Source organism: Balaenoptera borealis, assembly GCF_965194805.1.
Source record: "Balaenoptera borealis genome assembly, chromosome: 20".
Taxonomy (NCBI): domain Eukaryota; kingdom Metazoa; phylum Chordata; class Mammalia; order Artiodactyla; family Balaenopteridae; genus Balaenoptera; species Balaenoptera borealis.
The window spans coordinates 59,680,308-59,706,613 of NC_138879.1; the positions used below are offsets into that span (position 1 = coordinate 59,680,308).

The following is a 26,306-nucleotide window of genomic DNA, read 5'->3' on the forward strand; positions in this document are numbered from 1 at the left end:
GGGTCAGAATCCAGATATACTCATTATATCAGAATAGGTCACTTGAGATTATCCAGCATGAAGAGCAGAAAGGAATAAAAAGGATTGAAGAAAAATAAGCAGAGCCTAAAGACCTATAAGACACCATCCAGTGTAGCAACATATTCATAATGGGAGTGCCAGAAGAGGATAAAAGGAGCAGAAGGAATATTTGAAGAAAGGTCAGAAACTTCCCCAAGTCGATGAAATACATGGATCTACAAATCCAGTAACCTCAATTAGCTCAAAGCAAGATAAATTCAAAGAGACCCACACTGAGACGTATTATAATCAAGTTGTACAAAGACAAAGACAAAGGGAGAATTTTGAAAGCAGGAAAGAAGTGACTTATCATGCAGAAGGGAATCCTCAGTAAGACTGACAGCCACTTTCCCATCAAATACCATGGAGGCCAGAAGATGGGGGGATGACAGATTTAAAGTGCTGGGAGAAAAACTGTCAACCAGGAATCCTTTATTTGGCAGAACTATCCAGAGGACAGGAATATTAAAACACTCCCAGATAAACAAGAGCTGAAAAAATGTGTCACTAGTAGGCCTGCACTATAAGAAATGCAAAGGGGAGTCTTTTAGGTTGAAATGAAGGGGCCTTAGGTAATAATACAAAGCAATGTGAAGAAATGAAAATCACTGATAAAAGTAACTACATAGTCAAATATAGAAGCCAATATTATTATTATTTTTTTTTATAAACTTATTTATTTATTTTTGGCTGTGTTGGGTCTTTGTTGCTGCGCGTGGGCTTTCTCTAGTTGCAGCGAGCAGGGGCTACTCTTCGTTGCAGTGCGCGGGCTTCTCGTAGAGGTGGCTTCTTTTGTTACGGAGCATGGGCTCTAGGTGTGCGGGCTTCAGTAGTTGTGACACGTGGCCTCAGTAGTTGCGTCTTGTGAGCTGTAGAGTGCAGGCTCAGTAGTTGTGGTGCACGGGCTTAGTTGCTCCAAGGCACGTGGGCTCTTCCCAGACCAGGGCTCGAACCCGTGTCCCCTGCATTGGCAGGCAGAGTCGTAACCACTGCGCCACCAGGGAAGCCCTAAAAAAATATTTTTTAATTTTTTAAAAACCAGTGGTTCTACAAGTTAACAGTCTCGCTAGTAGTGTATACGAGTTCCTGTTATTTCACATCCTTGATGACACTTGATATGGCCTTTTTTTTTGAGTACAGTTGATTTACAATGTTTTGTTAGTTTCAGATGTATAGCGAAGTGATTCAGTTTTATATATATATATGTACATTATAACTGATAATTTTCATTATAGGTCATTACAATATATTGAGTATAGTTCCCTGTGCTATACAGTAGGTCCTTGTTGATTATCTACTTTATATATAGTAGTGTGTATCTGTTAATCCCAAATTTGTAATTTATCCCTGCCCCCCTTTCCCCTTTGGTAACCATTTGTTTTCTATGTCTGTGAGTCTATTTGTTTTGTAAATAAGTTCATTTGTTATCATTTTTTTTAGGTTCCACATATGAGTGATATCACATGGTATTTGTCTTTCTAACTTCACTTAGTATGATAATCTCTAGGTCCATCCATGTTGCTGCAAATGGCATTATTTCATTCTTTTTTATGGCTGATATTCCATTGTATATACGTACCACATTCTCTTTATCCATTCATCTGTTGATGGACATTTAGGTTGCTTCCATGTCTTGGCTATTGTGAATAGTGCCATTATGAACATTGGGGTGCATGTGTCTTTTCAAATTAGAGTTTTCGTCTTTTCTGGATATATGCCCAGGAGTGGGATTGCTGGGTCATAAGGAATTCTTGATATTGCTTTAATTTTTAATGTTTGGGAATCTGGTGGCTGCCTAATTATTTGCTTTTCCTGATTGTAGAAGTAATGCATAATTTTTTTCCAGTAAATACAGAGAAGTATAGACAAGTAAAAACTATGTGTAATACCATCATCACTCCGAAGTATCCTCTGCTAATGTGCTGTATACTTTCAGACTTTTTTCTTATACGTACTCAACGGTTTGGTTCCCAAACTCTGGGCCAAGGTGCTATGGGGATAGCAGTGAATCCACAGGCACATTTCAGAGTATTTTAAAGTTTCAAGGGAAACAGAATGAGGCTTAATGCCTGTTATACACCACGCAAGCTATCAGCTGAAGGCATTTTACAGCTCTAACGTTAGAACGCATCATGTATTTTTTTAATGATGTCGTCGTATCTTTGAAAAACTTATCTCAGCAGTTGCTGTGATAAAACGTTGTGTGAAAGTCAGTGTGAAAAAGGCAGTGAGGGTAGCAGCGTCCAACCTGACCTCAGGGCCTGAGAAGTTGTTCAGTGCCCAGCAGGTGCAGGCGTCCACTTAAGAATGAGACAAAAAAAGACTATTATTTTTTTCCATTTATGTGTATTATTTTTTAAATAGCTACTAAATTGTTAGGCTATGAGTAATTATCAACTTAACTAATTAATGAATAGGTATTTCTTTTGGCCACAGGGTGCCATGAAAAACATATTGCTAAGGCACTAACGAACAGTGCCATCAACCAGGAAAGTTTGGGGACCTCTCTGTCATACACACTTTTAAAAAAAGTAATCTGAGATCACACTGTGACAGTCTGGCTTTCAGAGTGTCCAGGGACCTTCTCCAGGCTGTGGGCCCCTGCTGGGGGTCAGCGGAGGTAGAGGTGTCTGGTGGGGTCCTTGTCTCTGCTGCCCTGAAAAGTTCTTGAATACTTCATGGCCTTAGTGCGTGAAGGGGCCAGTTCTTTGTAAAGAAATAACTTACTGTTGTTTTGTAAAAATGACATTAGTCATTAGTTTTAAAAATTTAAGTAATACGGAATTATACAAAGCAAAGAGGAATAAAATAATTCCAGATTCCTCCTCTCAGAAATAACACTACTTACTGGGGACGTTTGGTGGATGTCATTCCAGATCTCTCTCATACATACACGTGAGGATAGAAGGTAAATAAGCTGATAACAATGGGATTATCTATAGTACTATTTTTTAATGCAATTAAATTTACTCTTAAATTCAATGAAAGACTAAAGTGAAACTGAATTGCTGAATTTCAAGTGAGGTTTAATAATGAGACAGTATTTAATTAAAATAGCTCTTAGCGTAAAAAAGAGTTATTTAAAAAAAGAACTTGAGGCTTGTTTAGACCCCAGCTTTCAACCTTCCGTAGGATTTACTGATACGAAAACATAAAAATTAGAGAATTTATGCTTTATCCCACCTCTGCATTCCCTGCCTCCTGATTTTTAAAAACACATTATTTTTACATTTACGTTCTATGATCACAACTCACGTTGTTCTTAAGCCTCACTTCCTTATTTCCATATTGCCAGTCCTTCTACCAAAGAGTCCAATTCCTGAATTATTTTGATTGCAAGCAGTTTTTTTTTTTTTTTTAATAGCCAGGGGTGCTATAGCTGCTGAGTTGTTACATGCTTGAGGATATTTATGTGTTTGTTGGCTTTATTCAGCATCTGAGGGACAGATGGTCCTGGGTCACATTTTTCTTGCTTCTAGCGGACATTGCTGTAGTGTCCACTAGAAATTAATGCAGCTATATAGAAGAAATTGTGAAACCACCTGATTTTTTTTTCTGCTTTGTAGGTGATTTGCTCGTTCTTCCTAAAGATCTAGGCATTACTTGTCATCAGAGAAGAGAATTGTCATCAGGCTCTATCTTAGTATTGATTTTTGTTTGTTTTTTAGGTACAGAGTACCCATTAAAGTGTCAGACTTCATGCTATTACTTGTTTGAATACTTCTTCTATTCTGTTCCTTTTTCCAAGAACAGCAGTACATATTGATAAAGTAGCATTAATTTTTCTGCCTTTCATCCTTTCTATTGTACTACAATATATATAGCATAAAAGTTGTCATTTTCTTAATTTTTAAGTGTAGATTTCATTGGCATTAAGTACATTCAAAATGCTGTTGTCACCACTGTCCATTTCCAGATCTTTTTCATCATCCCAAACAGAAACCCTGTACCCATTAAATAATAACTCCCCATTTCCCCCTCCCCCAATCCCTGGTAACTCTTATTCTGTCTCTATGAATTTCCCTACTCTAGGTACCTCATGTAAGTGGAATCCTACTATTTCTGTCCTCTTGTATCTGGCTTATTTCACTTAGCATAATGTTCTCAAGATTCATGCATGTTGTAGCATGTGTCAGAATTTCATTCTTTTTATGGCTGAATAATATTCCTTTGTATACACATAAATCCATTCATTTGTGAGGGACACTTGGGTTGTTTCCGTCACCTATCGTGAGTAATGCCGTGGTGAACACTGGTGTACAAGTATCTGTTCGAGTCCCTGCTTTTAATTCTTTTGGGTATAACCTAGTAGTGGAACTGCTGGATAATACGGTATTTCTATGTTTAAGTTTTTGAGGAACCGCCAAACTGTTTTTCACAGTAGCTTGCATCACTTTACATTCTTACCAGCAATGCACAAGAGTTCCATATTTCTCCACATCCTTACCAACACTTATTTTAAAATATTTTACTTTGTGATTATAGGCATCATAATAGGTGTGAGGTGCTATCTCATTGTGGTTTTAATGTGCATTTCCTAAATGGCTAATGATGTTGGGCATCTTTTCTTGTGCTTATTGGCTATTTGTGGCTGGCCTGGGGACCCCACTTGTGGCTGGCATCTGAAGGGCAGTCGTTTTGGAGATGTGGTCCTTTAACTTGTGGGGTCTGATGTTGACTCCAGTTTGTTAGTGTCAGACTTGAGCTGAGTTGTAAACAAACACCCAGTTGGTGTCAGATCAGTCCTTCCTTCAAATTCCCTGGCTTCCTTCTGCCTGCTCCAATCTGCCACAGAGCCCCTGCAGTGACATTTTCATTTCAGGTTTCGTGTTATTCAGCTCCAGGATTTATGTTTGGTTCCTGTACTTTATTTCTTTGTTGGCATTCTCTCTTTGTTGAGAGATCATGCTCCTAGCTCCCTTTACTTCTTTGTCCCTTGTCTGGGCATATTTATTCGGGGATAGTCTCTATTAATCTTTTCTTCCTGGTAAATGGCCATACATTCTTGATTCTTTGCATGCATAGTAATTTTGTATTGAAAACTGGGCATTTTGAATATTATAATTTCATTAAACAGTTTTTGGCTGTCTTGAATAATGCTGCTAGGAACATTCACGTAGAAGTTTCTCTGTGGACATGTTTTCAGTTCTCTGGGTATATACCCAGGAGTACAGTTGCTGAGTTACATGGTAACTCTAGAGTCACATGGTAACTCTGTTTCACTTTTTGTGGAACTGTAATAAAATTGTTTTCCATAGTGGCGGCACCATCTTACATTCCTACCAGTAATGTATGAGGGTTCCAGTTTCTCCCCATCTACGCCAGTGCTGTATCTGTGTTTATTACAGCCACTTAGTGCATGTGTAGTGGTATCTCCTTGGGGTTTTCTTTTGCATTTGTCTAATGGCTAAGATGTTAAGCATCTTTTCATGTGTTTATTGGCAATTTGTACATCATCTTTGGAGAAATGTCAATGCAGATCACGTGCCCATTTTAAGAACAGACTGTTTTGTAGAGAAGTTTCAGGTTTAGGGCTTAACGCTAATAACGTGACTCATGGGGGGGGGGGGGCGCCTACGTAGCTTCAGGAGGGCAGTTGGTCATCAGAAGGACCACCTGAGCACCGTCACCTCTGTACTTTACCCTGTGCATCTCTTCCATGTGGCTCTTCCTGAGTTGTATCCTTTATAACAAACCAGTAATCCTATGTGAAGTGTTTTCCTGAGTCCCTGTAAGCTGTTATTTAGTTTTAAATTTCTTCTATTTTCATATTCCAACAGTACTTAATTTTTTTTCTGACAATGAATGTGGCAGTGGATTTTTATTTAGATATGACAACAAAAATGAAAGCAACAGAAAAAATAGATAAATTGGGCTTCATCAAAATTAATAACTTTTTATTCAAAGAGCAGACACTATTGAGAAAGTGAAAATATGGGCTACAGAATTGGGGGTGGAGAATACTGCAAACCACACCCATCTGATAAGGACCCAGCATCCAGAGTGTATTAAAAACTCTTACAACTCAGCAACAAACAACTCAATGTAAACATGGGCACATTTCTCCAGAAAACATAGATACACAGATGGCCAGTAAACCTATGCAATGATGATCGACGTCATTAGTAACGTGCATTAGAACTGCAAACTAAAATGACAGGGAGACACTTCACACCAAGGTGGTATAATAGTTTTTTAAAAAATTAAATTATTTTAATTTAATAATTAAATTATTAATTTAATAGTGTTCCAGGGAACACTGCTCTCCAGGTCATCGGGTGGGCTTTGTGTTGGGGAAGCTCCAATGTCCGTCAGTCATTTTTTTTTAGGATTTCCTATTTGGATTGGTCAAATTTCCTTTAAAAGGCTCTAAAAATCTCCATCGAGAGGTGCAGCCATACCTGCTGGCATCTGGGAGCTGAGCAGCAGGAGAGAACACAGATTTATTTTTTAATTAATACAAAAGTTTAACAAAAACTTCTTAAAAGGCAATAAGCTACAAGTTATGATTTAGGTAGAAATAGTCCGAGCACACATTTTAAAGTGTTTATTTTATAAACGCTCACACGGCACTACCTGGGACCGGACTAGACAGCACTTCGTACAAACTCACGGACAAGACTGAACACGTAACAGAGAAACACAAAGACAGCGTGACCAGCGGTTAATGTTAGAGGACCTGCTTTCCTGGAAGACGAAAGATATTAAATATACGACGGCATAAAGAACACTTACAGCCGGGAAAACCAGATTTGCAGATTTAAAAACCATGACAGAGTTAATGTTTGGGAGAAAAGTTCACTTAAAATTATAACTCTTTTCTTGATCTTCAGTAAGCAGTAAGATCGTGCAAACTCTCAGAATAACTAAGCACACATCTCAACTAAGTGGTATCCTTTCCACATTTAGTTGAGAGCGTAACCACTGTCCCGGTGATTCCGTTTCAGCCACAGTCAGTGAAAACTCTTATTACAATTCCTGCTACCAGGACAGCGAAAGCTAAAACTACAGCCGCCCCGTGATACAAAATCAGCTGGGTCCCCGTCAAGACCTCCCCGATGGTGGCCACCCCACACGAGCTGTTCTCCTCCACCAGCTGCATGGCCTGGCTCTCAGGTCGGATGACATCAGGTAGAATCACCCCATCGGCTACCTCTTTCTCTAGGATGGACAGATCTGTTTGCAGAGAACAGTGAGGTATTTCCTTACATGCTAGTCTGAGTAAAGGGTATTCCTGAAGGTGACACGAACCTACGTTGTAAATGGTTTGTTACATGTGGGGTTATTAAGCACGTTCCAGAGGGGAACACAGAGTTGGCCTGCCGATGAGAAAGGCAGAGACAAGCTACTGCGCAAGGGAGCACGAGCTCACGCACCGAGTTCCAGGCGTGAGAACCAGAAATAAAGGACGTGGGAGAACGTCCCCCGTAAACTCCCTTACCTGTTGCAGTGGGCACGGCCTCTTTCGTCCCGCTCAGCCCGGCTCGAACCTGTGCCTAAACAAAGCGTCACAGAGGTAAAGCAAGTGCAGTCAAGTGAGGCCAGTTCACTGCTGTTAAAGTGTGGTTAAGCTCCCTCGGAAACTACGCTAGAGGTGACAGCATCGAGCGCGGTCTTGCTTGGTCCTGAAAACGCCAGTGACAGTACAACACGACACTAGAAACCACTATTCTTCGCCCCAATATCAGCTCACAAAAATGAGCTGATAAGTGCAACTGTTTGCACTTGTTGCCATAGTTGCAAACATAACATATTTTTTGCACTGTGCCCTTTACTGCTCCTAAATCCCGATAAAAGGAATAAAGTCTAAAGATAAATGGTACAGTCACCTAAGGGGTAGTTTATGGTCCAACTGAACATCCTGTACAGTTCATTCCCTCCAGCAATCACACTGAAGGGAGGAAGGACATGATACCTCACCGTAAGGAAAGGCAGAAGGGCTGCGAACCCTCCAGGGTGGTCCAGACGCAGACGGTGGCGGTCTGCACAGCTCAGCTCCTCCTCACGGCTCTTTGTCCAGGACACCTCCCCTCAGCCGGCCTCCCACCCATCTCCTCTCAAACCCTGACGCAGTCAGCAGGGCTCACACTTCAACACAGAGATGCCCAGAGGGTCAGGATCCCAGTCCTCAACCCGCAGGACAGGTTCTGCCCCCAAGAACTTCCCTGATCACAGGCACTTAGCATTTTGCATTTCTTAGGAAACCATGGACCAAAAGATCCTTTTTAAGACGCCGAAAACGAGACAACAGATCAGGAAAAACAGGAAACACTACTGCTTTTCTAAGACTACCACACCAAAACAGCAAAATAGTTTCTAAGGTAATTCTCTTTTTTTCTGGCTGAGCCCTGCTTAGTAGATAACTAAATTAACTCCACATTAAGAGGAAAACATGCTGACACAGGATTTCCTTTTGCCCCCAGCTCTCACGTTGGATGCATTTCACTAATCAAAGTGCGTCATGCTGCCAATGGATTTCTTACCATTTTCACCCTGAAAGACTTCTTATCTCTAAGAGGACCCGCCCTCTGTTACCTGCTCTGCCACTCTGTTCCAGTTTATCCTCCAGGTGTACACCAAGTAGAAGAGGGTTTGAAAGAAGACACAGACCATCAATCCGAACCAGAGACCTGTGGGTGGGAAACAAGTATCCCATTCAGATTTTCTGCAATGCCCCCTCCTGGCATCATTAACATTCTCCCGTAACTACCGTATCCACAGCGTAAACTGCAGCTTACGCTAAAATTTTAGATAATTATGGACCAGGATCAGACTCAAGCTTCCCACTGACCAGGTTTGATTCCAACTCTAGTGGGAACGCACTGGAAGGCTTTCGGTGGGTGTGTGCATGTACCTGTGAGGCCTGATGTTTCTAGAAGCCCACTTTGAGAACCATCTCTCCAATTGCTGTGTACAAGAGATGACTGAGAAACATTATAAACAATGCCTATCTCCTTATGAGAAGAAACTAATTAAACCACTTAAATATCATTGCATAACAAAGTGGATATAAAATACCCATTCACATATGAGTAACTGCACTCACTACAAAGCCAGCTGTCTAGGCTTGAGTTGGAACCCAGTATAAACTGGGAATTAGTCTGCTAACCTGTTCACATGTCTGGGGCCCCATGTTGGCAAGGGGTCACTGAGGCTGGGCCTCCCGTGGACTCCTGGCCATTTCACTGGAATAACCTCTCGAGTTGAGAAGCAGATGGATGGACACTTTATACCCTTTGATGGACTGATTCCATTCCTAGGAATCCATCCTAAGGAGAGACTCAGGAATATCGTTAATAATTCATATACCTGGGATGCTCGTCACAATGTTATTTAAAAGAGGAGCAACTTACAACATCGCTAATGATCAGAGAAATGCAAATCAAAACTACAATGAGGTACCACCTCACACTGGTCAGAATGGCCATCATTAAAACGTCTACAAATAACAAATGCTGGAGAAGGTGTGGAGAAAAGGGAACCCTCCTATGCTGTTTGTGGGAATGTAAGTTGGTGCAGCTACTATGGAAAACAGGAGATTCCTCAAAAAACTAAAAATAGAGTTGCTACATGATCCAGCAATCCCACTCCTGGGCATATACCCGGACAAAACTATAATTCAAAAAGATACATGCACCCCAATGTTCATAGCAGCATATTCACAACAGCCAAGACATGGAAACAACCTAAATGTCCATCAACAGAGGAACGGATAAAGATGTGGTACATATACACAATGGAATACTACTCAGCCATAAGAAAGAATGAAATAATGCCATTTGCAGCTACATAGATGGACCTAGAGATTATCATACTAAGTGAAGTCAGTCAGAAAGAGAAAGAGAAATACCATATGACATCATTTATATGTGGAATCTAAAATATGACACAAATGAACTCATCTACAAAATAGACTCATAGACACAGAGAACAGACTTGTGGTTGCCAGGGGGGGTGGGTGGGGGAGGGACGGACTGGGAGTTTGGGGTTAGTAGATGCAAACTATTACACATAGAATGGATAAACAACAAGGTCCTACTGTATAGCACAGGGAACTGTATTCAATATCCTAGAATAAACCATAATGGAAAAGAACATAAAAAAGAATGTATATATGTATATAACTGAGTCACTTTGCTCTACAGCAGAAATTAACACAACATTGTAAATCAGCAATACTTCAATTTAAAAAATAAAAGGGGAGCAATTCAAATGGCCACTATTAGGGAAGCATTAAATAAATGATACAAGGAAATACTAGAGAATTAATAAAAACCATGTCTTTAACATGGGACCAGGGAAAATTACATATTTAGTATAACCCCACTTTTGTGAATAACAGAAAAAGTACTAGGAGAAAAATAATTTTAAAAGGCTGGAATAAAATACATTGACATACCTCAGGTTTTATATTTGAGGAGTGAACTAGAGGTAATTTTAATTTTCATCATTATATTTTTTATGTATTTTCACAAGATTTCCATGTTGTTAATGTATAATTAATAGTTTAAAAGTGTTATTTAACAAATCTGAGCACCTGCTAAATAAGTCCAATAGCGAGAGGCACTTTTATGGACAAAGAGGGAAATCGGACGTGTTCTTATTCTAAAGAGCTTAGCATCTACTAGAGTAGAGGTTTTTATGTTTTTTGCTTTTTTAAAGTAAAGCTGAATTGTGAAACCCCAGCAGCTCATAAGGCAGAGGCTCTGGCTAGTTGGTTAAACGGTTATTTCCCTGTTGTCGACAACGGTGCTTGGCAGGGATGAGACCGTAATAAATACTTGGCAGTTCTGTGTCCCAAACAGAAGGACGAAATCCTGCTTGACCCTGATCAAATACCCCACAGGCTCTCAGCCTGAACTAGTCATCAAAAGAGACATGACATTGAGGACAGTTACTCATTAAGCCATCACATGACAACATTTCCAAAAAGTCAGGATAAGAAACTAAGCACCTCTGTTTGTGTGGACACAGAAGGCTCTCACGACAGCTGCAGGATTAAAATTTCACAGAGCAATGGGGACAGATTCAAAATTGTTTACACGGTAAAAATGTACTGGTTGACACAACAAAAGGAGCTACTTGAATACATACTACAGCATTCGGTCAGTCCTTGAATCAGACTATTTTCTGCAGAAAATACAACTCATCGTTACTGAGGAAATCCAGAGAAATTGCAGATGTGGATATAGATGCAGAACACACATACAACAACTTACCCCAAAAGCACATGACAGATTGTTTTGCACAATTCTATACATTTAGAATCATGATAAAATGGATAGATTTCTGAAAATATGTATAATTTGCCAAAGTTGACCCCCCTCCAAAAAGATATAAAGTCTAAACAAACTGATTTTCAGAGAAGAAATTGTGAAAGTTGTAACAAACTCCTCCAAAATGCCCGGCATGACAGTTTCATAGAATTTAGCCAAACCTTTATAATAATAATATTCCTATACTATGTAAATTGTTCCAGGGAATACAAAAAGGGAACATTTTAAATTTTCCTTATGTAGTAAGTGTATATTAATACTGTTAATGTCATAACTTTACAAAGATTACACAAAGAAATGAAACTACTGACCAGTCTTATAACTATCATCGCAAAATTCTTAAATACAATATTAGTAGAATCCAGCAGCTCACTAAAAGAGTAGCATATACTAATCAGGATTGTTCAATATGAAGAAAGCAAATAATATGATTTATCATCATAAGAGATCTAAGGAGAAAATTTATAGGATCATCTCCCCAGGCACTAAAAACTTTATTTTTAATTAAAAGTATTAATGGGATTGTTTCTATATACTAACAACTGTATTGCACTTCTGTATACTAACAACGAACTATCAGCAAGAGAAACTGAGGCAACAATCCCATCTACCATTGCATCAAAGAGAATAAAATACCTAGGAATAAACCTACAGGTAAAAGACCTGTACTCAGAAAACTATAAGACACTGATGAAAGAAACTGAAGACAACACAAATAGATGGAAAGATATACTGTGTTCTTGGACTGGAATAATTAATATTGTTAAATGACCATCTTACCCAACACAATATATAGATTCAATGCAATCCCTGTCAAAATACCAATGGTATTTTTCACAGAACTAGAACAAATAACTTTCAAATATGTATGGAAACACAAAAGAATAGCCAAAACAATCTTGAGAAAGAAGAACAGAGCTGGAGGAATCACATTCCCTGTCTTCAAACTATACTGCAAAGCTACAGTAATCAAAACAGTACCATACTGGCACAAAAACAGACACATAGATCAGTGGAACAGAACAGAGAGCCCAGAAGTAAACCCACACACTTACTGTCAATTAATCTACGACAAAGAGGCAAGAGGCAAGAATATACAATGGAGAAGAGACGTCTCTTCAATAAATGGTGCTGGGAGAACTGGACAGCTACATGTAAAAGAATGAAATTAGAACATTCTCTAACATCATATACAAAAATAAACTCAAAATGGATTAAAGACCTAAATGTAAGACCAGATATCATTAAACTCCTAGAGGAAAACATAGGCAGAACACTGTTTGACATAAATCGTAGCAATTTTTTTTGATCCATCTCCTAAAACAAAGGAAATAAAAGCAAAAATAAACAAATGGCGCCTAATAAAACTTAAAATCTTTTGCACAGCAAAGGAAAATCTTTTGCACATCAACAAAAAGTAAAGAAAACCTACTGAATGGGAGAAAATATTTGTATATGATCAGTACAGGGTTAACATCCAACATATATAAATAGCTCATACAACTCAACATCAAAAAAACAACCTGATTAAAAAATGGGCAGAACTGAATAGAAATTTTTCCAAAGAGGACATGCAGATGGCCAATAGGCACATGAAAATATGCTCAATATCACTAATAATCAGTGAAATAGAAATCAAAACCACAACGAGATATCATCTCACACCTGTCAGAATGGCCATCACCAAAAAGAAGACAAATAACAAGTGTTGGCGAGGATGTGGAGAAAAGGGAACCCTCGTGCACTGTTGGTGGGAATGTAAATCTGTGCAGCCACTATGGAGAACAGTATGGAGGTTCCTCAGAAAACTAAAAGTAGAACTATCATATGATCCAGCAATTCCACTCCTGGGTATATATTCAAAAAAAACAAAAACATTATTTTGATAAGATACATGCACCCCAATGTTCATAGCAGCATTATTTACAGTTGGCAAGATATGGAAGCACCTAAGTGTTTATCAACAGATGAATGGATAAAGAAGATTATGGTAGGTAAGTATTCCATCAGAGATCAGCCATAAAAAAGAATGAAATTTTTGCGGCTTCCCTGGTGGCGCAGTGGTTGAGAATCTGCCTGCCAATGCAGGGGACACGGGTTCGAGCCCTGGTCTGGGAAGATCCCACATGCCACGGAGCAGCTAGGCCCGTGAGCCACAACTACTGAGCTTGCGTGTCTGGAGCCTGTGCTCCGCAACAAGAGAGGCCGCGATAGTGAGAGGCCCGCGCACCGCGATGAAGAGTGGCTGGCCTCCCCTCGCCGCAACTGGAGAAAGCCCTTGCACAGAAACAAAGACCCAACACAACCAAAAATAAATAAATAAATTAATTAATTAATTAATTTTAAAAAAATGAAATTTTTCCATCTGCAGCAACACGGATAGACTTGCGTATTACGCTAAGTGAAATAAGTCAGAGAAAGACAAATACTGTATGATCTCACTTATATGTGGAATCTAAAAAAAATACAACTAACTAGTGAATATAACAAAAAAGAAGCAGACTCACAGATACAGAGAACAAACAACAAACTAGTGGTTACCAGTGGGGAGAGAGAAGTAGGGAGGGGCAAGATAGAGGTACAAACTATTTTGTATAAATTAAGCCACAAGGATATATTGTACAACACAGGCAATATAGCAAATATTTTATAATAACTATAAATGGAGTATAATCTTTAAAAATTGTGAATCACTATATTGTACACCTGTAAAATATAATATTATATATCAACTATACCTCAGGTAAAAAATTTTAAATTAAGAAATAAAAATTTAGGACTTCCCTGGTGGCACAGTGGTTAAGAATCCACCTGCCAATGCAGGGGACACGGGTTCAAGCCTTTGTCCAGGAAGATCCCACATGCCGCAGAGCAACTAAGCCCGTGCACCACAACTACTGAGCCTGCGCTCTACAGCCTGGGAGCCACAACTACTGAGACCATGTGCTGCAGCTACTGAAGCCCGTGCAGCCTAGAGCCCGTGCTCTGCAACAAGAGAAGCCACTGCACTGCAACCAAGAGTAGCCCCCGCTCTCCGCAACTAGAGAAAGCCCGCGTGCAGCAACGAAGAGCCAACACAACCAAAAATTTAAAAATAAATAAGTTAAAAAAAAAGAAAAATTTAAAAAGTACTAGAGGAGAATAAAGAAAAAATGTTAAAATCCTATTGTAGCAGTTCTTGCCGGAACAACAAGAAAAAGGCAAAAACACTAGAAAGGAAGGAGTAGAACTATTTCTATTTACATGACACGCAATTACATTTGACAAAACGCTCAACCATTTTTGTTGGGAACTTTCAGTAAAGCAGACTCCATGGATACTTCCTGAACGTGATTTAAGAAGAAATGCACAGGGGCTTCCCTGGTGGTGCAGTGGTTAAGAATCCGCCTGCCAATGCAGGGGACATGAGTTCGAGCCCTGGTCCGGGAAGAGCCCACATGCTGTGGAGCAACTAAGCCCATGCGCCACAACTACTGAGCCTGCGCTGTAGAGCCCATGTGCCATAATTACTGAGCCTGCATGCCACAACTACTGAAGCCCATGCACCTAGAGCCCGTGCTCTGCAACGAGAAGCCACCAAAATGAGAAGCCCGCACACCGCAATGAGAGTAGCCCCCGCTCACCACAACTAGAGAAAGCCTGCACACAGCAACAAAGACCCAACGCATGGGCTTCCCTGGTGGCGCAGTGGTTGAGAGTCCGCCTGCCAGTGCAGGGGACACGGGTTCGAGCCCTGGTCTGGGAAGATCCCACATGCCGCGGAGCAACTAGGCCCGTGAGCCACAACTACTGAGCCTGCGCGTCTGGAGCCTGTGCTCCGCAACAAGAGAGACCACAACAGTGAGAGGTCCACGCACCGCGATGGAGAGTGTGGCCCCCGCTTGCCACAACTAGAGAAAGCCCTCTCACAGAAACGAAGACCCAACACAGCCAAAAATAAATAAATAATTAATTATTTAAAAAAAGACATGCACACACGTTTGTTAATGTATGTGTGTTTTTGTGATTAAAAATCTTCCAGCAAACAAAAGTCCAGGACCAGATGGCTTCACAGGTGAATTCTATCAAACATTTAGAGAAGAGCTAATACCTATCCTTCTCAAACTCTTCCAAAAAATTGCAGAGGAAGGAACACTCCCAAACTCATTCTATGAGGCCACCATCACCCTGATACCAAAACCAAAGACACTACAAAAAAAGAAAATTACAGACCAATATCACTGATGACTATAGATGCAAAAATTCTCAACAAAATACTAGCAAACAGAATCCAACAACACATTAAAAGGATCATACACCACGATCAAGTGGGATTTAACCCAAGGATGCAAGGATTCTTCAATATATGCAAATCAATCAATGTGATACACCATATTAACATATTGAAGAATAAAAACCATATGATCATCTCAATAGATGCAGAAAAAGCTTTTGACAAAATTCAACACCCATTTATGATAAAAACTCTCCAGAAAGTGGGCATAGAGGGAACCTACCTCAACATAATAAAGGCCATATATGACAAACCCACAGCAAACATCATTCTCAATGGTGAAAAACTGAAAGCATTTCTTCTAAGATCAAGAATGAGACAAGGATGTCCACTCTCACCACTATTATTCAACATAGTTCTGGAAGTCCTAGCCATGGCAATCAGAGAAGAAAAAGAAATAAAAGGAATACAAATTGGAAAAGAAGAAGTAAAACTGTCACTGTTTGCAGGTGACATGATACTATACATAGAGAATCCTAAAACTGCCAGCAGAAAACTGCTAGAGTTAATTAATGAATTTGGTAAAGTTGCAGGATACAAAATTAATGCACAGAAATCTCTTGCATTCCTATACACTAATGATGAAAAATCTGAGAGAGAAATTATGGAAACACTCCCATTTACCACTGCAACAAAAAGAATAAAATACCTAGGAATAAACCTACCTAGGGAAACAAAAGACCTGTATGCAGAAAACTATAAGACCCTGATGAAAGAAATCAGAGATGACACAAAGAGATGGAGAGATATACCATGTTCTTGGATAGGAAGAATCAATATTGTGAAAATGACTATACTACCCAAAGCAATCTAGAGATTCAATGCAATCCCTATCAAATTACCAGTGGCATTTTTTACAGAACTAGAACAAAAAAATCTTAAAATTTGTATGGAGACACAAAAGACCCCTAATAGCCAAGGCAGTCTTGAGGGAAAAAAACGGAGCTGGAGGAATCAAACTCCCTGACTTCAGACTATATTACAAAGCTACAGTAATCAAGACAGTATGGCACTGGCACAGAAACAGAAATATAGATCAATGGAACAGGATAGAAAGCCCAGAGCTAAACCCACGCACCTATGGTCAACTAATCTGTGACAGAGGAGGCAAGAATATACAATGGAGAAAAGACAGTCTCTTCAGTAAGTGGTGCTGGGAAAACTGGACAGCTACATGTAAAAGAATGAAATTAGAACACTCCCTAACATCAACTATACTTCAATAAAAATTCTAAAAAACTTGTATAAAATAGATAACTAATAAGAATCTGCTGTATAAAAAAATAAATAAAATAAAATTAAAAAAACAAACAAAAACTTACCGCACAGCTACAGTAATCCAAACAGTGCGGTACTGGTGTGAGCTGGACATAGAGACCAATGAAGCAGAACAGAGTCCAGAAATAAACCCACACGTCTCTGGTCCACTGATTTTCGACAAGGGTGCCAAGACCATTCAACAGAGAAAGAATCGTTTTTCAACAAACTGTGGTCACCTCGTCTAGGTGATTCTAGTCACATCTCAGGACTAAGCTAATGCATTACGACCTCAGGGAACTGTTCCAGGCCATCATAGGAGATCACAGCTTTCACAGTACTTAACCCTAATGGAATAATTGTGTAATTACTTAATCTTGGTCTCATCCTGAGGGCAGGGTCATGTTTATTTCCTTCAAGTTGACATTTCCAGTGTTTTTGTATACTGAATACACACATTGTTTTCATATACCGAATATACAAATTGTATTTTCTATATACAAAATAACTCTGTAGGGAGAAAATCATTTTTCCTATTCCACAGGGGTCACTTTCCAGACAACTGGTTTGTATCTCAAGCAGTTTATCTTAACAGGACAAGTGAGATTTGAGGTAAGTCACCGAGGAATCAGACACATACCTATTTTCCCATGATTAGCAGCAAACATCAGAGATGCTCCAAGGGGAAAACCAAAAACGTAATAACCAATGGCATTCAGGAAGGCACCCATCTTTTGTTTCCTGCACCTCTCAGGACTCCACCAGAGGTGCCCTAAAGAGAGGAAAACCAAAACCAGTGTTGCAGTCACTCAGGTGTCATCATCACATCAGGTCACAACACAACCTGGTATTTCACAGCTCTGAATACAGTCACATACCCTATCTCAAGACAGGGACCACACCTTATGTAAGAGGTAAAGGAGAACATTTGCTTCTAAAGTTATGTTAAGGGACTTCCCTGGTGGCGCAGTGGATACGACTCTGCGCTCCCAATGCAGGGGGCCTGGGTTCGATCCCTGGTCATGGAACTAGATCCCACATGCATGCCGCAACTGAGAGTTCTTATTCCGCAACTAAGGAGCCCACATGCCGCACCTAAGGAGCCCGCGGGCCACAACTAAGGAGGCTGCGAGCTGCAACTAAGACCCCACACAACCAAATAATTTTTTTTAAAGTTACGTTAACAACAACTACAGCAGCTTTCATCCAGAAACCCACCAAGTAACAGCATTTAAATCTCTATTTAAAAATAGTTCATAAAAGCATAGTTTTAAATAATGTAGAGGTTTCATTGATGGAAGTCTCAGCAGAAACTAGTCTGATATCATGGCTGAAAAATATTAATCCAGTTAGGCTTCAAAAATGCCCAGAGCCAGAGGGGTGATGACCGTCTTGCTCTCTGTCACATTCTTGCCACGGCCAGTGTCCAGTCGTGGGCACCACATCTTCAGAGTGAGTGTGACACAGCAGAAGGAATCCCTTGGGAAGAAAAGCAGGATGGCAAATGGACCCAGAAATCATGTCATGAGGACTAATTGCTGAAACCAGGAAGAAGCCTCAAGGGATGATTCCAGGGTTTAGCAGAAGGGTCTTCAAGTACCTGTAAACCTAGAGAAGGTCAGCCGGGAGAAGGACCTTCTAGAGGTCAGAGTGGACTCCGAGGTAGCACGGCCCGCCTTGGAGGTGTCGCCACGTGGCCAGCAGTCACACACAGCACCCAGCCCCAGGTGAGGTAGGGGAGGCTGGCTAACTCAGGCCCCTCCCACCTGAGACGCTACGCTCTCAGTCAACCTGTCTGTCCCGCACGTGGCTGTGGCTGCTCGAGGCAAGAGCTCCCGCTTTTCAGGAATGTAACCACGGGCATTCAACTCAAAACTAGACACACAAAACAAAATCGTGCTGCATATGGTACACAGAGGTAAGAGCACTGCAAATACTCACTGCAAGTGCATCAAACAGATGAAAGGGAGCAGAAATGGGCATCACTTGGCTCCCAAGAGACATGACATCTCTGTTGGAGGAAAAGAAAGAGTCAGTGACCCAGAACTCACAGTTCAGTGTAGCACTAATCACCTGCTGGCCGGACGAACCTGCCAGAGTGACCGACCAGTCAACTCAGTCCACATACTACTTCCCTATTTGATAAAATGAGGACACGATAAGACCTCACTAACTTCAATGTCACCAGTTAGAATTTAGGTCGAAAGGGACGTGGGCTAGGCTGCCACGACAGAGCATAATTCTTAAAGTTTTGTTGATGAGTATAAAAATGTGAGGGTTGGTTACAGATGAATTGGTTTGCAGGGCAGAAATAGACACACATGTAGAGAACAAACGTATGAACACCAAAGGGGGAAAGTGGCGGGGTGGGGGGTGGTGTGAAGAACTGGGAGTTTGGGATTGACATGTATACACTGATATGTATAAAACAGATAACTAATAAGAACCTGCTGTGTAAACAATAAATAAAATTCAAAAATTCAACAACAACAAAAAAAAGGGTTGGGAAGAAAAAGCAGCAGGTTTCAGCCTGTGAAGGGTAATCTTCCCCTGTGGCTGGGAGTCTTCCTCAAAAATGCAGCTGGAGGCCAGTGTTCAAGGCAGAGAAAACATCTGCCTCCTTGGGGATGCCCTGAGCTCTGGCAGCTGTGCTGGGAGGTCTGTCTGGCGAGGGCCTCGCATGGGGCTCGGGGAGAACGACTCAGCAGAGTGGCGGTGACCGCAGGCCTACACCATGGAGCCAGTGTGGATGCAAAACACACAACAGACGGCGGTGCTCCCCCCAGAGCTCGGGCCTCCCTCCCCTCAGCCTGTGGGGAAGACCGTTAGCCAGCAGGTGCCACCAACTCAGGCAGAACCCACAGGCAACCCGCTCACCAAAGCCAATGACCTCCTCCACGGAGCAGACCCAGGACGGCAGCGTCAGCTAACCCTGCACCGTCTCTACTATTCAAAGTGACAATGTGGTCCTTCCTTCCCAAGTATCAACATTAAACCAACATGCAGCAAACACTGAAGAAAATCAACAGCACAAAAAAAGGACCAAAATGAGCAGGCAGAAGAGCTGACGCAAAAGGAAACAGAAAGAATGCAATGAGCAAGAGAGAAACTTTTAAAAATTATAATTCCTATTCTTAGAAATATTCATAAACAGTAGGCATTTAAGGAAAAAGAGCAACTGGGAAAAGTAACTGGAAATGAAAAATATGAACACTAAAATACAGCATTCCACTTAAAGACTGGATAATGAAATGGACAAGGCTAGAGACTAATGGTAAATCTGAGGAAATATCCGAAAATACAGACAGATAACCACAGAAAAGACACATGTCAAATTAATCCATAAATTCTATCATTTATCTAAATTTCCTAGAGCTAAAGAAAAATCCACTGCTTGAGACGGAAAGCCTACAAAGTGCCAGGCAGAATAAAAGATTCACCTGCACCTAAGCACAGCCAAGGACAAAAAGAATATCTGAAAGGGACTTCCCTGGTGGCACAGCGGTTGAGAGTCCACCTGCCAATGCAGGGGACACAGGTTCGAGCCCTGGTCCAGGAAGACCCCACATGCTGCAGAGCAACTGGGCCCGTGAGCCACAACTACTGAGCCTGCGTGCTGCAACTACTGAGCCCACGTGCCACAACTACTGAAGCCCGCGTGCCTAGAGCCTGTGCTCCGCAACGAGAAGCCACCGCAGTGAGAAGCCCGCGCACAGCAACGAAGACCCAATGTAGCCAAAAATAAATAAATTTATAGGAAAAAAAAAGATTTCCAGAAAAATAAAATTTCTGGGACTGACAGAGAGGCAGGCCCATTGTCTTAACCCCTCTGGGCTGAAGTGCCTTCCCAGGCAGTGCCTGCTGAGTAATTTAAGGAGACATAAACTTTTAAGAAACTCTTCTTTGGGAATTCCCTGGGGGTCCAGTGGTTAGGACTTGGTGCTTTCACTGCTGTGGCCCGGATTCAATCGCTGGTTGGGGAACTAAGATCTGCAAGCTGTGTGGCCAAAAAAAAAAAGAAGAAAGGAAAAAAAAAAAAACTGTTGGGCCATTGGCTGACTGCGGAGATAGCAGACACCACACATGACAAGGAACACAGTCTCTGTAAAAACTGGTTTAGAAAAGTCACCAAACGAATGGGAGAACTGCAGACCAGCAATGACAAAAAGCAAGAACAGCACTGCCTGGGGAGGGAGGAGACCCTGGTTTCCAGAGTTATCACAGTACAATATTAAAAACGTCCAGTTCTTAACAAAAATTTACAAAGCATACAGAGAAACAGGAAAATAGGGAAAAGGAGATTGTCACAACTGGCAAATATTGTCAGAGTTGACTGTTTCAGAACTATGGAAATTAACCAAAGGCTTGCAGTTACTTGGGGAGCCCACATTCAAGAAAAGTGGCTGAATCTTGGTAATGATAGCTCTGTGGTGTCATCCCCTGCTCCCAGCTCAGCAGTAACCTTAAAGTAACAGCCCACACGTACTTCCAAGGCTGGAGGAGGAAGAGTGGGTCGAACTCTTTAAGTTTCATTCCCAAATTATAGTTACTAAGTCACAAAAGGCCACCTGTCTGGTGGCTCCTTAGAAGACCCCCCCCCCCGAAAGGCCGTCTTTTATTTCATCTGGCTCCAACTGCCCGGTGCTAAAGTTGACCTTTAGGAGATTGTTTGTCAAAAATATTTACAGGCGGGACTTTCCTGGTGGCGCAGTGGTTAAGAATCCGCCTGCCAATGCAGGGGACACGGGTTCGAGCTGGTCCGGGAAGATCCCACATGCCACAGAGCAACTAAGCCCGTGTGCCACAACTAATGAGCCTGCGCTCTAGAGCTCACGAGCTACAACTACTGAGCCCGCATGCCTAGAGCCCGTGCTCCGTAACAAGAGAAGCCACCGCAGTGAGAAGCCCGCGCACCACAACAAAGACCCAACACAGCCAAAAATAAATAAATAAATGTATTTTTAAAAAAAATTTACAGGCACATGTTCTAGTTGCTGCTTCCTGAGGCAGTGGAAACAGGGCAAACAACAGACTAACCAACCAGCTTGGTAGGAAAGGCTGGGGATTAGGGGTGTATCAGGGCTCACTCTGAAAGCTCTGACATGTTACTGGGGATCTAGAAGGCCACGCGCCTGCCTAGGGCTGCACAGAGGCTCAAGAAAGACCAGGAAGGGCCTAAGCTCTCACCTGGGGCTGAACTTTAGACTCTGCATGAACAGGAAGTGAGAGTTAAGGCCAAGCTGTAAACTGCCTGGCTGGGTGTTGAAGGTGAACCTGATGCATGTAGAGAGCCTGTCAGCAAAGACTGGGAGATGTTTGGGATGCAGACTGTCCAATCATTAGCTGACCTCTAAGCTAATGCAGCAGAGACTTAAGTGGCCACACTCAACAAAGAATACAGACCTTTACCGAAATAGTTCATAGAAGTCACTAAGCAAACGAGAGCATCGACAACAAGAACTCAGGGGAGGGGGTGAATATGATTTCCAGAATTGCCACATTATAATATTTTAAAATGTCTAGTTTTCACATAGAGAACAGACATACAGTGGCCGTGGGGGAGGGGTGGAGTGGGGGTGTGGGGTTTGCAGAGGCAAACTAGTATATATAGGATGGATAAAAAACAAGGTCCTGCTGTAGAGCTCAGGGGCCTATAGTCAAATTTTGTAATAACCTATAAGGGAAAAGAATCTGAAAAAGAATATATATATATATATATATATATATATATATAACTGAATCATTTTGCTGTACAGCAGAAATTAACACAACATTGTAAATCAACTAGACTTCCATTAAAAAAAAACCCAAAATATCAAAAAATGTCTAGTTTTCAACAAAAAATTGAGTCATGTAAAGAAACAACAAAGTATGGTCCATATACAGGGTGAAAAAATGAATAAATAAAAATTGTCCCTGAGGAAGCACAGACTTTGGACTCGCTAAAATACTTTTAAATCATCTATTTCAAATATATTCAAAGAGTTAAGGAAAACCATGTCTAAAGAACTAAAGGAAAGTATGAGAATGATGCCTCACCAAATAGATACTATCAATAAAGAGACAGAAATTATAAAAAATAAAAACCGTGGAGTTGAAAAATCCAAAAAATAAAATGAGAAATTCACTAGAGGGCCTCAACAGTAGATTTGAGCTGGCAGAAGGAAGAATCAGTGAACTTTAAGGTAAACAAATTGAGATTATTTAGACTAAGTAACAGAAAGAAAAAGGAATGAAGAAAAAGGAATGAAGAAAAATGAAGACCTGTTGGAACACCATCAAATATACCAACACACACATAATGAGAGTGCCAGAGGTGAGAGAGAGAGACAGAAAAAATATTTGAAGACAGAATGGCTGAAAACTTCCCAAATTTGATAAAAGACATGAATCCAAGAGACTCAACAAACTCCAAACAGGATAAACTCAAGGGGGAGGCAAGTCATTTGCTGAGAGTGATGGCTGAGGGTGGTACAGAGGGGTCAGTGGTCTGAGGAGAGTGGAGAAGGTGTAATATGGACTGCAGTGATGGACAGTGTGATGGCCAAGGAAAAGCAAGATGGACAATGCTGAGGGTCTAACTGTGGTCATAAGTTTCTAGTGGAACCAACATACCCTCTTCCATGACTTTTCCAAAGTGATGCGCTACTGACACAGACAGTGTGCACCTGGGTTCCTCCAGGCTGGGGTTCTGCCACACAGGAGGGCCAAAGGGATTCAGGAGTTCCTCAAACAATGAGCCATGGCACCTATGCTACATAAGGGAAGGCGTAAAGGCAGGAATGTCATGATGGATTGAGAAAGAGTGCAGGACCAGAGGAGTCAACAGACTGGAGAGCCCAAGCAGCTGAAGAATCCTCTTAAGTAGACATGGCTGTTGGAAGCGTTGGAGTTGTGGCCAACTGAGGACCAGAGCTGGAACAGTTGCATAATGACAAAGCCCCAAGCATGACCACGGGAGAGTGTGCCTGCGGAGAGCAGAGGTTACTGGGGTGAGGACTGGGGCACTGGACAGCTCATCCACATGGATACTGAGTTCAGCCGGGATGCTGCTAGGGTCTGGGGGGCGAGAACACTATAATGAAGATGCCAGAGTGTTAGGCAAAAGAGGAGGAAATGGAGATATACAAGCATGTATCCCATGTACAGATGCCGGAAGCTAAAAAGGATAGGAAATACTGTCACGGACAGAATTAGGAACCCAAAATGTCAAGATGAGTCAAAAAATAAGAAAATAAAGACGAATGGGTACAAAAGCAGGATCTGCATTTGGGTTCAAGACGATAACCAGAGGAGGGCAGGATGTGGATGCTAGGGCTGGTCGGGGGCACACTGGCAATCAGCTCCACAGACGTAGTGTGGTGCAGCCACCAAAAACCTAATGCTTCACCAGAAGGCCATCAGGCAGAATGAGGTACAGTGGACATAGTTCTGCTCTAAGTGGAGCTAAGAGCACTGCCTTCAGGTTTGTATGAATTCAAGACAGTGGAGACTCAAAATCACATTCCATGGGAAATGTGTGAAGGAATCTCAGACGGTTACCATGGAGAAGAGAGCATGAGAGGTGCCTTCAAATATCTGCAGGCTGTAACTCAGAAATGGATTTAGATTCCTACAAGCACAAGAACCAGAATAAGTGGGTGAAAATTATGGGTACATTTCAGCTCAAAATAAGGAAGGTGTCCTGGGACTTCCCTGGTGGCCCAGTGGTTAAGAAACGGGTTCAAGCCCTGGTCCGGGAAGATCCCACATGCTGTGGAGCAACTAAGCCCATGTGCCACAACTACTGAGCCCACACTCTAGAGCCCATGAGCTGCAACTACTGAGCCCGTGAGCCACAACTACTGAGCCCGCGAGCCACAACTACTGAAGCCTGCGCACCTAGAGCCCATGCTCTGCAACAAGAGAAGCCACTGCAATGAGAAGCCCATGCACTGCAACAAAGAGTAGCCCCTGCTCGCCGCAACTAGAAAACGCCCGCGCACAGTAACAAAGACCCAACACAGCCAAAAATAAATTAATTAATTAATTTAAAAAAAAAAAAAAGGAAGGTGTCCTGAGAATCAAACCTGCCTTCAGAGGTAGCAAGATCCTCACCACTGAGGTTATGAAAGTGTAAGTTGGACAACCTGGCAAGGATGTTTTGGAGGAATCCTGATATATAAGATGAGTGATTACATCAAATAGCCTTTTAGATCTCTTTAATTCTAATATCTTATCAAATTTAGAAAGATTTGCCATTATTTCTTCAAGTTTTTTTTCCTGTCCCCTCTCCTCTCTCTGTTTTGAGAACTCTAGTTACAGCCTTTCTAGGCCAATCACAGCTCACTGATGTTCATATTTTTCCAGTCTTTTTTCTCACTGCATTTCATTTAGGATATGTACTATTGCTCTACCTTCAAGTTCACTAATCTTTTCTTCTACACTATCTAATCTCCTGTTACTCTCATCCAATATATTTTCATTTCAGACATTTTCTTTCAGCTCTATAAGTTCAATTTGTTTTTTAAAAAATCTTTGATGTCTTACCTCAGCATGCTCATGTTTTCCTCTATCTTCTTGAAAATACAAAACATAGTTATTAAAATTTTTAATACCTGTGTGTACTAATTCTATCATATGTTTCATTTCTGGGTTGGTTTCAACTGATTGATGCTTCTGTGGATTTTAATTTCTTGCTCCTTTGTATGCCTGGTAATTTTTAATTAGATGCAGACATTGTGAATTTTAGTTTGTTGAATACTGCATGTTCTTGTAATAATTTAAGTACTCTTGAGCTGTAATACAGTTAAATTTCTTGCAAACAATGTGATCCTTTCGAAGTCTGCTTTTAAGCTTTGTTAGGTGGAACCAGAGCAGCCTTCATTCTAGGGCTAATTTTCCTTGTACTGAGGCAAGGTCCTTCTGAGAACTCCACCAGCCATCCCATGCATTACGAGGTTTTGTTCATTCCGTGTGGTGGGAACACAAACTCTTCCCGACCCTTTATGAACTTCAAGAATTGTTCTGCGTGCTCCTTTCAGGTGTTCCTTCCTGCCCCTCACCCCACTCCCCTGGCCTCAGGTAGGACCCTTACACGCACAATCGGCTCAGTGGTCAGCTGAAGACTTGAGGGAGAGCTTCCATAGATCTCCAAAGCACTCTCTGGGCGCTCTCCCTGCTCTGGGACTCTGCCTGGGAACTCGCCACACAGCCTACCCACTCCCAACTCCATTTCCCCAACCCAAGGAGATGGGGGGCTTTGCCAGGGCCCCCGTCTGTACTTTGTCCTGGAAACTCCCTCACAGTAAGCTGGGGCAATCACGGGGTTCTCCTCAGGGATTTATCTGGCCTGCCTGTGGTCCAATGTCTGAAAGCCATTTTTTAAAATACAGATTTTGTCTGGTTTTTTAGTTGTTTAAGGCAGGAGGGTAAATCTAGTTCCTGTGCCTCCATCTGAC

General features: G+C 41.5%; 1 protein-coding gene across 1 annotated transcript in view; it reads right to left on the bottom strand.

Moving 5' to 3' along the window:
• Positions 1-6,484: 6,484 nt before the first annotated feature.
• LOC309618230 (multidrug and toxin extrusion protein 2-like) overlaps positions 6,485-26,306 on the bottom strand; it is a 56,655-nt gene continuing 36,833 nt past the window's right edge. The window contains 6 exon segments of the mRNA XM_082371679.1: positions 6,485-7,236; positions 7,502-7,556; positions 8,596-8,690; positions 17,507-17,605; positions 17,608-17,638; positions 18,808-18,877. Coding sequence (XP_082227805.1) covers positions 7,004-7,236; positions 7,502-7,556; positions 8,596-8,690; positions 17,507-17,605; positions 17,608-17,638; positions 18,808-18,877 — 583 coding nt within the window. The 3' untranslated portion in view covers positions 6,485-7,003.